Source organism: Macaca thibetana, chromosome 4 (assembly GCF_024542745.1).
Source record: "Macaca thibetana thibetana isolate TM-01 chromosome 4, ASM2454274v1, whole genome shotgun sequence".
Lineage (NCBI taxonomy): Eukaryota > Metazoa > Chordata > Mammalia > Primates > Cercopithecidae > Macaca > Macaca thibetana.
In genome coordinates, this window is record NC_065581.1 from 84,603,437 (window position 1) to 84,620,567 (window position 17,131).

Genomic DNA, 17,131 nt, shown 5'->3' on the forward strand with positions numbered 1-17,131 from the left:
AGTGACATCATGATGCTAGACACTAGGCACTCAAAATTTATTAAAAAAAAAAAAAAAAACTGATGGAAAGTGTTTTCAAACTTTCTTTTTAAACTTGTAGGCATTAATGTTTTAGGAAGACATTAATGAAGACAGCAATGGTTTTGTTGTTATATTAGTTCTTAAACAAATAATTGGAGGAAAACAGCAAAAGGTAAAACTTGGAACATCCTTGATTATTTCTCAGGTTCAAGGTAGCCAAGCAACAAAAATCTTAAATTTGACCGTGTATAATTTTTCAGTCTTTGATGATAAATTCAGAGTTCAGGGATAGTGTTAATTTGTACCTTAAAAAAAAGAAACCCCCCCCCCCCCCAAAAAAAACCCAAAAACTGAGGTTGGTAAACTACAAATTAAAATTCCTAGTACAGTCTGGGAGTATGTAGACTCACGATATTCTGCATAAAGATGATCATAATTTCCGTTTGAAAGGATATATGCAGTCTGGGGTAAGAGGAACATTAGTTTTATTACTTTAAAAACTAATTTATGGCTGGGTGCGGTGGCTCATGCCTGTAATCCCAGCTACTAGGGAGGGTGAGACAGGACAATCACTTGAACCTGGGAGGCGGAGGCTGCGGTGAGCCGAGATCGCGCGATTGCACTCCAGCCTGGGCAACAAAAGCGAAATTTTATCTCAAAAAAACCAAAGCAAAACAACAAAACAACCAAAATTAGCCTGGCATGGTGGTACATGCCTGTGATCCCAGCTACTTGGGAGGCTGAGACAGAAGAATCACTTGAACCTGGGAGGCAGAGGTTGCAGTGAGCTGAGATGGTGCCACTGCACGCCAGCCTGGGTGACAGAGCAAGACTCCATCTCAGAAAGAAAAAAAAAATTATTTCTATATCAATTACCAAGCTTCAGATCTAAAGGGCTTTACTGATACACATTTTTCTATACAAGGTTCAGTAGAAAGTAGGACGTGACTGAACACAGGAGACAGGAATATACAATACTTTGGAACTTAGGAACAAGAAGGATGACTGAAGCTCTATTCACTTTCAAGCAAGAGCAAATGTGATTATGATTCAGGGTGGCTGAAGCAGCGTGTGGAAAGATGCTCAGTGTTCCAAAACACAAAAATGGGAAAAGTAAAGGCCAATTCCATTTAACATTCAGCCTAATACATTTTCAAAAACTAATTCTGTGCTTAGAAACTGCCAACTTTCAAATGGAAATAGCTGAAACAGCAAAATTATTCTTTAACAATGATGGTTATAATGGAAATGTTGACAGATCATTAACCATAGCAGTCCTTTAGAGAAAAAACTGCTATAATGAAATCCTGCGGCTAAAATGTAATGAATACCCTAATCACATATTTGCTAATGCCTGTGAAATGTCTAAATCGGTCAAACTAATAAAAATCAGTGCCATCCACTAAGTCTGACTGTTGAGCCTAGGGCCTAGCCCTCTGACTACCAGCTGTTGTGAACTACAGGTTGATTTTTTAAATGCAGGGCAAGTATTCTGATTCTTCCACAGTGAATAGTAAGGGTACTATTAACAGATTCAAGGTCTACTCTTCTTAGAGTGCTTCTTACATGCCAAGCATTGTAGATATAAAAGTCAGTCTACGCCTTCAAGGAACATGCCTCAGTAGGGCAGGGAAGCATACAAATAAGAATATAAGACAGGAGGCTTACCATATTTGAGTAGAGCTGGATACTAGGAAATTGGTGATGTGAGAAGATGGGCAAGGGTGTGTCTGTGTGTCAGAGAATGCTTTATAGAAATTAGATAATAGAGATGTTTCTTAAAATATACATGGCAGTAACACCAGAGATTTTCTTAAAGTTTGTATTTCACACAATCCTAAGCCAAAAGAACAAAGCTGGATGCATCACGCTACCTGACTTCAAACTACACTACAAGGCTACAGTAACCAAAACAGCATGGTACTGGTACCAAAACAGAGATACAGACCAATGGAACAGAACAGAGCCCTCAGAAATAATACCACACATCTACAGCCATCTGATCTTTGACAAACCTCAGAAAAACAAGAAATGGGGAAAGGATTCCCTATTTAATAAATAGTGCTGGGAAAATTGGCTAGCCATAAGTAGAAAGCTGAAACTGGATCCTTTCCTTATTCCTTATATGAAAATTAATTCAAGATGGATTAGAGACTTAAATGTTAGACCTAAAACCATAAAAACCCTAGAAGAAAACCTAGGTAATACCATTCAGGACATAGGCATAGGCAAGGACTTCACGTCTAAAACACCAAAAACAACGGCAACAAAAGCCAAAATTGATAAGTGGGATCTAATTAAACTAAAGAGCTTCTGCACAGCAAAAGAAATGACCATCAGAGTGAACAGGCAACCTACAGAATGGGAGAAAGTTTTTGCCATCTACTCATCTGACAAAGGGCTAATATCCAGAACCTATAAAGAACTCAATCAAATTTACAAGAAAAAAACAACCCTATCAAAAAGTGGGCAAAGGATATGAACAGACACTTCTCAAAAGAAGACATTCATACAGCCAACAGACACATGAAAAAATGCTCATCATCAATGGTCATCAGAGAAATGCAAGTCAAAACCACAATGAGATACCATCTCACACCAGTTAGGATGGCAATCATTAAAAAATCAGGAAACAACAGGTGCTGGAGAGGATGTGGAGAAATAGGAACACTTTTACACTGTTGGTGGACTGTAAACCAGTTCAACCATTGTGGAAAACAGTGTGGCTATTCCTCAAGGAGCTAGAACTAGAAATACCATTTGACCCAGCCATCCCATTACTGGGGATATACCCAAAGGATAAGTCACGCTGCTATAAAAACACATGCACACGTATGTTTATTGTGGCACTATTCACAATAGCAAAGACTTGGAATCAACCCAAATGTCCATCAGTGACAGACTGGATTAAGAAAATGTGGCACATATATATATACACCATGGAATACTATGCAGCCATAAAAAAGGATGAGTTCGTGTCCTTTGTAGGGACATGGATGCAGCTGGAAACCATCATTCTCAGCAAACTATCACAAGAACAGAAAACCAAATACCGTATGTTCTCACACATAGGTGGGAATTGAACAATGAGATCACTTGGACACAGGAAGGGGAGCATCACACACCGGGTCCTATTGTGGGGAGGAGGTAGGGGGGAGGGATAGCATTAGGAGATATACCTAATGTAAATGACGAGTTAATGGGTGCAGCATATCAACATGGCACATGTATATATACATATGTAACAAATCACCCTATGCTTATCTTCTGGGCCACTGGCTATGGTATAATAGTGGATCCTACTTCATGTAGGATGGCCCAGGGAGGCTGGATGTCCTTAGATTGAAAAATGGCAGGGCTGTGGTTGAGAACGGTGTACACAGTTAGACTTACTTCTTCCCTGTATACTCACTTCTACATTTAACTAATAAAAGCAGGCAATTCCTCTTTATTAAAACCACAAAAGCTTACATCAGGTCTTACTCTGGGGTTTTTTTTTTTTTTTTTTTTAGACAGGGTCCTCCTCTGCCACCCACACTGGAGTTCAGTGCACTGCAGCCTTGACCTCCTGGGCTAACACGATCCTCTTACCTCAGCCTTCCGAGTAGCTAGGAATACAAGGGCATGCCACCATGTCCAGCTAATTTTTTTGTATCTTGTAACGACAGGGTTTCACCATGTTGCTCAGGCTGGTCTCAAACTCCTGGGCTCAAGTGATCCACCCATCTTGGCCTCCCAAAATGTTGGCATTACAGGAGTGAAACACCATGCCTGGCCCAGGTCGTCTTTGAATGTGTGAAGTTACCTTCCCCAAAGGTAACTTGTGTGGTGAGAATTACTCAAATAAATAGAAGATAATATGCACAAAAGCCATTAGGAAAAAAAAAAATAGGTAGGACATACTACTTCATCCAATGGGATTCTGCCTATATTCTGTCCAGAAGATCAAAGTTTTTAAAAATTGAATTTTACAATGAAATGAAAAATAAAATCTCAAACGTACTTACCAAACTGCATGCCCCAATCGCCAAGGTAATTTATTCTTATTACTTGATGTCCTAAAGCTTCTTTGAGATTTGCTATAAAATTTCCTAGTAATCAATAAAGTATAGTTTCTCATTCTTGTTATCCATTTTTGACATAAGAACCACATACTTCTCTATTATCAAAGCATAAGTAAAAAATTCTTTTCACAAAATTTACCAACTTATTGTTTTTAACTAAAATATTCATCATTGTGTTTTCATATATGTTATGGAAAGGGAGTAAGAAATTACTTGTAGGGCAGTTATTCCAAAGAATCTCACATTTCACAGTAACAGAATTTTCATCAACATTATTAATAGGATTTTAGAACACGTTAGAGTAATTGCTATTCTAGTCAATTTCAAGGAGAGAAAAAAAAAATCCCAGTAATTAACAAGAAATACATTTGTCTGTGTCCTAAGAACCAAAGCCTCACTGCTGTATTTTCCCTTTTTGTGTTTTCTAAATAGCTCATTCTATCTCCTTTTAATCACTAACATCTACCCTCTGCATGCCTGCTCCCTAACAGCATGTAATAATCTAAAGCTTTCACTTTCCCATACTGCTGATGCTGGTTTCACACTCAACATCTATTCCGCTTTCCTTCTTGTGTGCCCTCATCTACTGCCGAGGCTGAAAACCTAAAAAGTACAATTCCCAGAGTCTCTTTTTGTTAGAGTTCCAGAAGTCTTCTAGGTTTGGGCAATCAGAGACAGTCTGTGTAAGATTTAGAAGGGGAGCTACTTCTATTTTTTTATGACAAGCACAGTTGTGGAGGCTTTGTTTTTATGTGACGCCATGAACAGAGGTCCTAGTATTCCATGATGGCCACCAAAGAAACTGAAAGTATATGGGGCTGCCTCTTAAGACTGTATGGATTCTAGACGGCATGGCAGGAGTAGTGGCATTTTCTTGACCACGGCAGTGGCAGCATGGTTCTAGAGCAGTGGAAGTGATTGCAGAAGAGGCAGGAGCTCCCTTGATGACAAAGTTCTATAGTGCAGTTTTGGGAGTTATTTATGTCAGCTTAATCCAAAGCTTCTGAAGCCCTCCCAACAACTTTGTAAACCATTCAATATCCTATAATAAATCCTCTCCTGCCTTTACTAAGAATGGATTTAGTTTTTTGCAAATAAACCTTCACCAATATCCATACCTGTCTTAACAACTACTGCAGCTATCTTCTTTTCCAGCTTCCCTACTTCTAGATTTTCCCAATCTATAAAGTCCCAGCAATTGGAACCCCAGTTTTTCCAGCTGGTACAAAGATAGCATATTCTTTTTTTTTTTTTTTTTCTTAGCCCCTTGTTATATCACAAATCCAATTAAATATCTGAACCTAGACTTCTGGAATCAGACTGCCTAATTTCAAATCCTGGCTACAATACTTTGGAATCTCGGGAAAGTTACTTTTGGTAGCTGAATTTCTTCATCCATAAACCAGAGTTAACAGTATTTACCAAACTGGGCTGTTATAAAATTGAATTATATAATACATGAAGACACAGCATGGTAAGTTCTCAAATATTATCTCTAACTGGTCCAAATATTTCCCTCAACTGTGAAAACAACTTTATCATACCCTACCCATCATTTACTCACTCCTATACTTTTGACTTACTCACATAACTTTTCTTATATTGTATATTTCTTATACTTTTTCATCAAGTCCTGTCATTTCTTCTCTTAAAATGCTGCCCAAGAACAATGAGAGCTGACCCCACAACAATCTATGCCACAAGTACTAATTTCTCCAATTCTGAAAAGTACTGAAGTACAGGTTAAACAACTTTCTCTTAAGCATGCAATAGGACAGATTTCTACATTGGAAGTGAGATTAGATTGAGATAAACTCCAAAGTCCCTTCCAATTCCAATATTATATAATTTTCATTTCAGTTTTTAAATTCACCTGCTGCATGACACGTGCTAAATAAATGAAAATGGTAAGTATATTATACACTGAAGCATTACAACTATGAAGTACTACATAGTAATCTCTATTTATTGAAATAGTCTTTGTTGTTTTTTGAGACAGAATCCAGCTGTCGCCCAGGCCACAGTGCAGTGGTGTGCAGCTCACTGCAACCTCCACCTCCCGGGTTCAGGAGATTCTCCCACCTCAGCCTCCTGAGTAGCTGGGATTACAGGTGCACACCACCACACTGGCTGATTTTTTGTATTTTTAGTAAAGATGGGGTTTCGCCATGTTGGCCAGGCTGGTCTCGAACTGCTGACCTTAAATGATCTGCCTGCTTCAGCTTCCCAAAGTGCTGGGACTACAGGTGTGAGCCACTGCACCCGGCCAGAAATAGTCTTGTTCTAATTTCCAGTCTTGAACATTCCACTAAGTGCTCACATGACTGAGGTGAATTTTTAATAAAAATTGTTATTTGCACTTTGTAATTTCGACAAAAATTGTTATGTATTTTATATAAACAAAATATATGAATAGGCAGAGCGTGGTGGCTCACGCCTGCAATCCCAGCACTTTGAGAGGCCGAGGTGGGCAGATAACTTGAGGTCAGGAGTTCGAGACCAGCCTGGGCAACATGGTGAAACCCTGTCTCTACTAAAAATACAAAAATTAGCCAGGCGTGGTGGCGCATGCCTGTAATCCCAGCTACTTGGGAGGTTGAGGCAAGAGAATCCTTTGAACCTGGGAGACAGAGGTTGCGTGAGCTGAGATTGCACCACTGCACTCCGGCCTGGGCAACAAAAAAACCACAAAATATATGAGCAAAAAAATTTGAAGGGTCATATATCCCCACATAACTATTTTTACTTTTGCATCTTTCAGGTCTTCTCCATATTTATACTTACTTTTAGAAAGTTAAAAATCGTAACATAGATAGCAGTTAAAATTAGTTTCTCAGTGAATCTTTTGGTTTTGAAATGAATTTTCTGTTTCCATCGTTATTAACCAACGTTGTCCATTTCATGTAATATTGAATTAGCATAAGGCTCATATAAATTTAAACTTTGTTTTTTGTTCTTTTGTTATTTAAGCATTAAACCATTAAACTATCAAATACTTCCTCAAAGGCACGTTTAGTATTTTATGTGAAACTAAACACTTACCTATGATGGTAGAACGCAAATGTCCAACATGAAATTTTTTGGCAACATTAGGTGAACTGCAAAAAAAAAAAAAGGGGGAAGTTATTTCTCTATTCTAAGAATTAAGACTTCTAAGAATCAACTAGGTCATGCCTCCATACTTTGACAAAATTGTGGAGTATAGCCTTTGGTATTAGGGCAAAGATAAGTTAAAAGTCAAAAATTTACAGCAAAGATAAATTAGAACTCAAAATTTTGACATTGTTAATGAAATGATCCTGTGACTCCTGAACTAATAGCATTCACGTAAGTGGTATACTTAGGAAGTAGATACATTTAAGGATTGACAAAACCAACACAAATTACTAAGTTTAGTGCAAATCCTTTACCCTCTTAAAAATCACTGAGGGCCTCAAAGAAATATTTTTCATATGGGTAATATCTGCTACTATTTATTGTATCAGAAATCAAAAATTTAAAATGTAAAAATACCCCCAGCACAATGGCTCACGCCTGTACTCTCAGCACTTTGGGAGGCTGAGGTGGGGAGACTGCTTGAGGCCAGGAGTTTGAGACTAGCCTGGGCAACATATCAAGACACTGTCTCTACAGGATTTTTTTTCAAAAAACTAGTCAGGTAGCTGGGCGCGGTGGCTCACACCTGTAATCCCAGCACTTTCTTAGGCCGAGGAGGATGGATCACTTGAGGCCAGGAGTTCTAGACCATCCTGATCAACATGGTGAAACCCTTACTTTAGTAAAAATACAAAAAATTAGCAGGGTGTGGTGGTGCATGCCTGTAACCCCAGCTATTTGGGAGGCTGAGGCAGGAGAATGGCTTGAACCTGGGAGGCGGAGGTTGCAGTGAGCCGAGATCACGACATTCATTGCACTCTAGCCTGGGTGACAAGAGCAAAACTCTGTCTCAAAAACATAAAAATAAAAATAATTAAAATAAATTAGTAGGGTGTGGTGGTGCATGCTTGTAGTCCTAGCTACACGGAAGGCTAAAGCAGGAGGATAGCTTGGGCCCAGGAGTTCAAAGTTACAGTGAACTATGATGATTGTACTTCAGCCTGGGTGACAGAGTGAGACTCTGTCTGTAAAATTAAAAACAAAACAAAACAAAAAAAAGGAAAAATATTTATGCATAAAACCTCTAACAATTGGAATGTGACTCACCACTCCAAATTCCCAATCAACATATTTATCACTCCCATGTGTGCTCAAGAAGTTGTAATCAATCATTTAACATAGCAAATGCTTCCAGAGCACTCACTACCTGACAGGCACAGCTGCACACACTTCACGGGCATTAACTCATTTAATACTCGTATGTGCTGTGAGGTAAGGTACTCTTAACTTTTATTTTACAGATGAGGGAACTGGGACAACAAAGAGAGATGATGAAGCAAATGTGGCAATATCTTGATGACTCTTAAATATGTGTAACGAACATATAGGGGTTAATTATACTGTTCCCTGTTTTGTGAATGTTTGAAAATTTCATAAGTTTTTCAATATTAAAAAAAGATAAATTATCTTTTATATTATCAATTATAAAAAAAATTGAACATAGCTGGTTAAAAGTGGTAAAACTAGAGCTTAATTCTGGTTTGTCTCCAAAGCCTTGTTATATACCCTTAAGAGTACTACGATTTAAAAACTTGATCCTACGATGTGTGCGCACAATTATGAAATTATGAAACTACACAAGTATTTATTTAATCATTGTTTAGAAAGAAAGTAAACATCCTTCTAAAGGCTTTAAAAAAAATCTTACATTTACAGCCAAAAGAGGACTGGATTTACTCTTCTGCCTTTAAATAATCAGAAAACCAGAAAAACAGATGAAACACTGATTTTATGAAACTGGACAATAGGCAGTGAAGGACTATGATGTTTTGAGAGAACAAGAGCAAACAAGGGGAATCCTAGCACTGTACCATATTGCTGCCTTACTAGTAAATTTGTTGGATATAGCTAAAGCAGAAAAATCTATAACATGAAATGTTTATATTAGAAAAAAGGTTTCGAATCAATAATCTGAGTTTCTCCTTTAAGAAACTAGAAAAAGTGGAGCAAACTAAATCCAAAGCAAACAGAATAAAAGAAAATGACATAGATAAAAGTAAAGCAAAAAAATTAATAGAAATAAAAACCCCCAGAAAAACAGCTCTATATCATAGTTGTGGAGGCAGTTACACAACTTGCATACCTATGCCAAAACTCATCAAATTATATGTTTAAAAATGGTGAAATTCTATGTTTAAATAAGCATTGTATGTAATTATCCCTCAATAAAGCTGATTTAAGAAAAAAAAAAAGAACAGAATACAATGGAACAATAAAAATAAGCCAGCCCTGGATGCATTCATATTAAAGAAACATAAAATACATTATTTGGTGGGGGGGGGGAAAGAAGTGAAAACAATGTAAAATATGTATAGTCCGTTTACAAATGCATAGAACATCTCTAGGAGGGTGAGTAAGACACTGATATTGGGATTAATAGATACCCACAGAGGAAACTGAGATGGGGAAGAGACTTCTTTTTCATTAAATATCTCTTTGTAATCTCTGAATTTTTAAAAAACTGGGTATTTATAATGTCTGTTAAGAAAAAAAAAACTTTCAGCGCTTCGCATTTTCCCTCCGGTATTAGAAAAATTGAATCTATCTAGGTCTTCAAGTTTTGACAAAACGTCCCTTGAAATCAACAATTTGCTTCTCTCTGATACCATATTTCTACTGAGAAGGGAATACATAAAATGGAAAATACAAATTCACTTCTTTTGGCAACTGAAGTAGCTACTATGAATTATAATCTGGGCATCTTATTGGGACTTTTGTTAAATTATTCCTTAATTTTGTAAGAAGGGACAGATAACACCACTCTTGGCCGGGCGTGGTCGCTCATGTCTATAATACTAGCACTTTGGGAGGCCAAGGTGGGCAGATCACTTGAGGTCAGGAGTTTGAGACCAGACTGGCCAACATGGTGAAATCCTGTCTCTACTAAAAATACAAAAACTAGCTGGGCATGGTGGCACATGCCTGTAATCCAGCTACTCTACTGGGGAGGCTGAGGCAGGAGAATTGCTTGAACCAGGGACGCAGAGGTTGCAGTGAATCATGCCACAGCACTCCAGCCTGAGCGAGAGAGCAAGACTCTGTCTCAAAAAAAACCCAAAAAACTACTTATTTTCCAGATAAGAGGCCAGAGAAATCAACTGTCCCATCTAAGATCAATGAACCAGTTACTAACAGTCAGAACTGCTACCCTGACTTCCAAAAGTCTCATTTTGCCAGCCAGAGGTCTCCAATCTGTTTTGCTAGAAGAGTGTCTCACACTTGGGAGCAGCAGGGGCTGGGGAAAATCATGCTGAGAAAAGAAAAGAAAAGGCTACCACTGCTTACCATGATCTTACACAGTTGATCTGTACAAAATAGGAAAGGCTGACTAGAGAGACAGGAGAGAGGAAACAGTAGTTAGCTTCAAGTCTTACACCATCTACCAGGGGAAGTCCAAATCTATGATGGACAGCCATTTACCTTGTATTTTATCACACTGCTCCTAAATCAGACAAAATATATGACAACCTACACTATGTACCAGGGAAGCAGTAAAAGTATACAGGTTTCAGAATCAAGAGTTAGATCTGTGAACCTGGGCAAGTTACTTAATCTAGTATTATCATCATCAACTCAATTTAGGGAGAAAGTTTCTTGAGCATAGTGATCATATCTCTTGCTTTCTGGGGAATGTTGCTTGGTCTGTTCAGGATACTACATATTTTAAAAATTCTCTTCTCCCATCTCTCTCATTTTCAGAAGAAACCCAAGAATAATGTTCTCTATCAATTTTGATCCTGTCTCCACCTATTTTGTCTCTACTTTGAAATCACAACAGCAAGAACTGCAGCATCTGGAAAACCTCTAAGGGAGAGAGAAGCAATGGTCTCACAACAATGCCACATGTAAACTGTCAGAGAGCAAAGATGGCTGCTAGGAGATAGACAGGCTCTGCCTTCACCAGCATTCAGACACTCATTTAAATTCCAGCCTTCCTTAACTGCTTTAGAAAAAAGCTAAGAGAAGCAAATCCATAAGCAAATTAACTGCCATACAAAAAGCCTACAGAATACAACTCGCATAGAACAGGTTATTTTTAGATACTTCTTAAAAGCATAAACAAAAAGGAGCAGTATATGGGAAACCAAAACTTAAGAGGAAAGCCAGGGAATCAATGAGTAAGGAAGACTGATGCCACAGTATTTCTAGAGCTTAGTTGGAGTAAAAGGATGGTGAAGGTGGAAAAAAAAATGCAAAAGAAGGTAAGTAATGGTGGCAACTTTTCAAGTTTTAGGAAACTTATAATGGCATTACTTAAAGGATGAATGTATGGCAACAGGTAATATATTGCCTCCCTATTGATTTTCCTTTACTTGCCGGTTAGGTAATTGAAAGGGGTTTAAGAGTAATATGGTAATGAAGTACCTCCCCAGTGAAGAAAGCAGTATGTCCATTAATTTAAAGACATGAATGAAAATAATCAAAGATGATCACAAATTCTTTGCTTCTTTCATCATTAAGAGATGTACTCTATTTTTCTTCCATTGAATCTGGGGTGATCTTGTGACTTGCTTTCATCAGCAGAAAGTGACAAAACTGATGATGCCATGCCTGTTCCAAGATTAGATGTTTTCACTATCTTAGAGCCTTGAGTACCTCTGTAAAGAGGTCTTGCTACCCTGTTGGAGAAACAATGTGGTAGGAGACAGAGATGCCTGGCCAGAGAAGTAAATGAGCCACTTTTGATTTCTAGCCCCAATAGTCTCCAGATGACCAGTTACATAAATAACCTCAGGCAAATAGAACCACTGGCCTGAAATACTCCTCTCTCCCCATTTCCTCATACATGGTGTCATAAGTACCAAAATGGATGTTGTTTTAAGACACTAATCAGAAGCTGGCAATTCTTTTTCTTAAAGAGCCAGAGAGTAAATACTTTAATAGACTTTTGGACCATCTGATCTGTCACAACTATTCAACTTGGCTCTACTTTGTTCAACTGCCATTGCAATATGAAAGCAGCCAATGTAGATGATGTAAACAAATGTGCATGGCAGTGTTCCAACAAAACTTTATTTGCAAAAACAAGTGGCAAACTGGATGTTGCTTATGGGCTGAGGTTTAACAATCCCTACATTAAGGTTTGCAGTGGTTTCTTATTCAAGAGGAGAGAAAACAGGCAAATTTCCTTAGGAGATGGCCTTAGTGTAGTTCCTCTGCGATATGACGATGACTGTAGGAAGTCCCTCTACTCTTTGTGATGCAACAAATATTTAAACTCAACTTTAAATATCATAATTGTGGTGTACTGCAGTACAAGAGTCATTCATAGTAAGTGTCTACTCCATAGGAGCAGAAGCTTACTCAGTAATTGGTCCTTATCATAAATTCATGAGTTTGGTCTTAGAGGGTCTGTCTTCTTTAAGAAGACAAGTGAGTGGCAGAGACAGTACACATGCATAAAACCCGCTCTTTCACTGACTGTACAGGAGCTAATCATAACTAAGTTTAATGGCTATTATCATAAACTGCAATAATGAGTTAGTAAACATAATACTTCCCATATCGATTTTTAAAAATCTTCCACAGACATAAATACTTAAGAAGACAAAAGGCTCTTAGCAAGTTCTATCTTTCTAAGTAGAAAAACAGTTCATCAAGACTGTTCTTCAGCTTTAGGAAGACAAATGCTACATCTCTGATAATTTCCTACGGTTGTCAGTCTGTCAGCTGTACAATGAAAGTATTAGTTTTTAGTGTTCCCTTTTCTCTCTTCGTTACCTCAAACAGTCTAAATACCAGACAGTTATACTGACAGCACGTTAGAAAGTTCTATGAAGACTATTTAGAGGCACATTAAAACTTCAAGCTATTTTTCTGGTAATTAAAAATTACATTTATTACAAATACTAAAAGACTTGTTTCTCTGGTAATCAAATTACTTAAAAATTTTTTTTTTGACACAGGGTCTTGGTGTGTCTCACCTGAGCTAGAGTGCAGTGACAATCCCAGCTCACTGTAATCTTGAATTCCTAGGCTCAAGCTATCTTTCCTCCTCAGCCTCCCAAGTAGCTGTCACTACGCGAGTGTGATACCATGCACAACTACTTTTTCTATTTTTTTTTTAAGAGGTGGGGTCTCACTATGTTGCCCAGGCTGGTCTCGAACTCTTGGCCTCAAGTGATCCTCCCACTTTGCCTTCCAAAGTGCTAGGATTACAGGCTGAGCCACCATGCCTGGCCAGTTTAAAATTCCTAATACGGCAGTAACCATTACCTCTGCCTTAAGAGTCTATTAAAATGAATAACTAGTTCTTCCAAAAAAGGAACTGTTAATACTAAATATAAATATATATATATATATATATGTATATATATATAAAAAGACATTTTTTGGAGGTCCAAAAATATGTTTTTATTTATAGTTCAATGATTGATTCACTGTGATTTCAAGAAATAATATAATTGCACTGGTTTTCAAGTTTTCCATATGTTATTTATTAAGACCCCAAATGATGATGGTAATAACACTCCTCTGCCCAGTCAACTTGATTAAGCAACACATAAAAGGGGTGCACCCTCACCTGAATTCAACCACAATCTTCTTCCGGGGAAGACCAGAGAAAAGTTCACTTTTTAATCCATATTTTGAGCCATCTTCAATTACTTGTTGTAGCACTGTCTAAAAATTAAAGGAGTGTAATTTAATGAACAACAATTACAATGCTTTTAACTACTCTGTTGCTGAGAATTAAATATTGCCAATTTGTTCATTCTAATTTATGGAACTGAGAATTTCATAGAATTCTCAGTGGCACTACCTCCAGCACTACTTTTCTCGTTACTAATGCTAGTCATAGTAACATGAGTTAACACTTACAAGGATTCTGTGCCCTTTTATACTCCATGTCTATTCATCCTTATAGTAACCAGTTATGTAGGTATTTTACAGAGAAGGAAACTGAAGCTTGGTGAAGTTAAGTAACCGCCAAAAGTCCCACAGTAAATATGAACAACAAAACCAGAAGCATCATCTAACACTTATTGAGTTCATACGATGTGCCAGCCACTGTTCCAAGCATTTTATATGCATTAACTTACTTACTCCTCACGACAGCCTTAGAGATAAGAACTATTTTAACAAATAAAGAAAGAAAAGTACTGAGGGGTTAAGTTGTGCAGAAAAGAACTTTTGCAACTTCACAGCTAACCTGTTAACTGCTGCATGCTGCTGCAGTTTTTGTGATATTAAAGACTACAAGTAATGGTAGGAAAAAGACAAAAATGTATAATGCCTATTGGCTACACAAGTAAGAAACAAGGAAATCCCACAGAAACTTCCCAAACATATTCCAGGTTAGTTTTTATTAACATAGAACTATGGCATATAATTCACAAAATTCATTTTATTTTTTGTTAATGGTGATGAACTTTTGTTTACTCATATCAGTTGGTTTTCTTTCCCCAACTGCATCTATATTTTACTTTTATTTTTACATTTTTGAGACAGGGCTTTACTCTGTCTGCCAGACTGAAGTGCAGTGGCACAATCAGGGCTCACTGAAGCCTCAATCAGACTCAAGCGATCTTCCTACCTAAGCAATCCTACCACCTCAGCCTCCAGAGTAGCTGGGATTATAGGTACATGCTACCACACCCAGCTAATTAAAAACTTTTTTTGGAAGGGCACAGTGGCTCACGCCTGTAATCCTAACACTTTGGGAGGCTGAGGCAGGTGGATCAGGAGATCAGGAGGTCAGATCGAGACCATCCTGGCCAACATGGTGAAACCCCATCTCTGCTAAAAAAACACACACACAAAAAAGAAAATTAAGCAGACATGGTGGCATGCGCCTGTAGTCCCAGCTACTTGGGAGGCTGAGGCAGGAGAGTCGCTTGAACCCAGGAAGCGGAGGTTGCAGTGAGCCGAGATTGCACCACTGCACTCCAGCCTAGGTGACAGAACGAGACTCCATCTCAAAAAAAAAAAAAAAAAAAAAAAAAAATTTTTATTTTATTTTTATAGACAGGGTCTCTCGCTCTGTCGCCCAGGCTGGTCTTGAACTCCCGGGTTCAATGGATCCTCACACCTCAGCCTCCCAGAGTGCTGGGATTATAGGCGTGCGCCATCATGCCTGGCCCCAAAATGCATCTTGAGTCTTAAAAATGTGGCTTATGTTGTGAAAAACTTTATTATCAAAGAGTTGGTTAAAATGGTCTCTAAATGGAACAAGCAGAGAAGGGAACAGCAGCCAGTACCGAACAATTGACATTTAAGAAACATAAAGTGCTGGGTCCAAGTCCAGCTGCTTCTACCGTACCCATTGTCTTTAAGCCTCATAATCTTAAAGATGGGCAACATTTCCCATTTAATGGATCCAAAACTAAGGTTCAGAAATAGTATATATGTGCACAAGGACATAGAGAAAATAATATTCTCTTGATTCACATTGTGTAATAAGAAACAATAAAGGATTAATACAATATATAGACAGTATACAGAATATTGTCTGTCATAAACTAGAGACCCAGTATTATTAGTCCAAGAACATACATTAAACGAATACATCAGTAAGAAGAAATCTAGATTCAGATTATTCTAAGTGGAAAGTCTACAAATCTTTCACTTCTTCTTTTTATGTAATGAATGGCAGACTCCACAACAGTTAATCATAGTAAGTTAGAATTATCTTTGACAATTACCCTCTATCTACTGATTTACCTGGCACAAACAACAAAAAAGCAACGTTATTAATTTTTTAAAAATTGAACATTTAAGATAAGGCTGAAGTCCCTCTCGATCATCTGTCCTTATCCTAATTCCTTCCCTCCTTCCTCAGGAGTAACCACTTTTCAAATATCATCTTAGCTGGTGACTACTCCCTTCTTGCAACTATCCTCCTTCCTTGGTTGTAAAGACACCATTCTCTCTCAACTTTTGCTTCTCAATCTCCTTTGTAGGCTCTTCTTCCACCATCTGCCCTTGACTCTGCACTCTGTGTTCCATTCTTGCTTCTAGCTTTTTATTTTATACTTTCAGGTCACCTTAAGACTTCAAATACTTGGCCGGGCATGGTGGCTCACATCTGTAATCCCAGCACTTTGGGAGGCTGAGGCAGATAGATCACCTGAGGTCAGGAGTTCAAAACCAGCCTGACCAACATGGTGAAACTCTGTCTCTACTAAAAATTAGCCGGGTGTGGTGGTAGATGTCTGTAACCCCAGCTACTTGGAAGGCTGAGGCAGGAGAATCGCTTGAACCCGGGAGATGGGAGTTGCAATGAGCTGAGATCACGCCACTGCACTTCAGCATGGGCAACATGAGCGAAACTCCATCTCAAAAAAAAAAAAAAAAAAAAAAAAGACTTCAAATACTAATTACTTCTAACTACTTAATCTCTCTAGTGCTACAGACTGATTGGATATGCTTCTCAGGCATTTCACAGAAAATACACTTGTTCTTCCATCTACACTGTCTATTTCCACAAACGGCACTACCACTCACCCAACTAACCTACTCAGAAACCTAGGAGTCCCGAACATTTACCTTATTCCCTCAACCTCTGTAATTAGTCACCTGTTAATCACCGGGTCCTATGTGTATTATCTCCTAAATATCGTTACAGTTACTTAATAACTGGTTCTTCTACCCTGGTTTAGGTCCTCATCTCTCAGCTATACCACTGCAAAAACAACACCTACAGTAACGCACCAAATAACAATGTGTCAGTCAATGATGAACCACATATATACAATGGTGGTCCCATTAAGGCTGTAACAGAGCTGAAAAATTCTTATCACCCAGCAATGTTGCAGCAGGTCATAATGCCTAGTGCATTGCAGTACTCACATGTTTGTGGTGACGCTGATGTAAACAAACCTACTAGGCTAGGCTGCCAGTCTTATAAAAGAATAGCACATACAATTATGTACACCACATAATACTTGATA

At 38.1% G+C, this 17,131-nt stretch overlaps 1 protein-coding gene across 4 annotated transcripts in view; it reads right to left on the bottom strand.

Annotated features, from left to right (window-relative positions):
- RARS2 (arginyl-tRNA synthetase 2, mitochondrial) overlaps window positions 1-17,131 on the bottom strand; it is a 91,018-nt gene that overhangs the window by 44,529 nt on the left and 29,358 nt on the right. For all 4 annotated transcript variants that reach the window (XR_007725074.1, XM_050788062.1, XM_050788064.1 and 1 more), the window contains 3 exons: window positions 13,765-13,862; window positions 7,128-7,183; window positions 4,029-4,112 (listed from right to left, as the gene is read on the bottom strand). Coding sequence is in view for 3 of the 4 variants with exons in the window: in XM_050788062.1 (XP_050644019.1) it covers window positions 4,029-4,112; window positions 7,128-7,183; window positions 13,765-13,862 (238 nt within the window). In the remaining variant the exon portion in view is untranslated. The remainder of the gene's footprint in view (window positions 1-4,028; window positions 4,113-7,127; window positions 7,184-13,764; window positions 13,863-17,131) is intronic.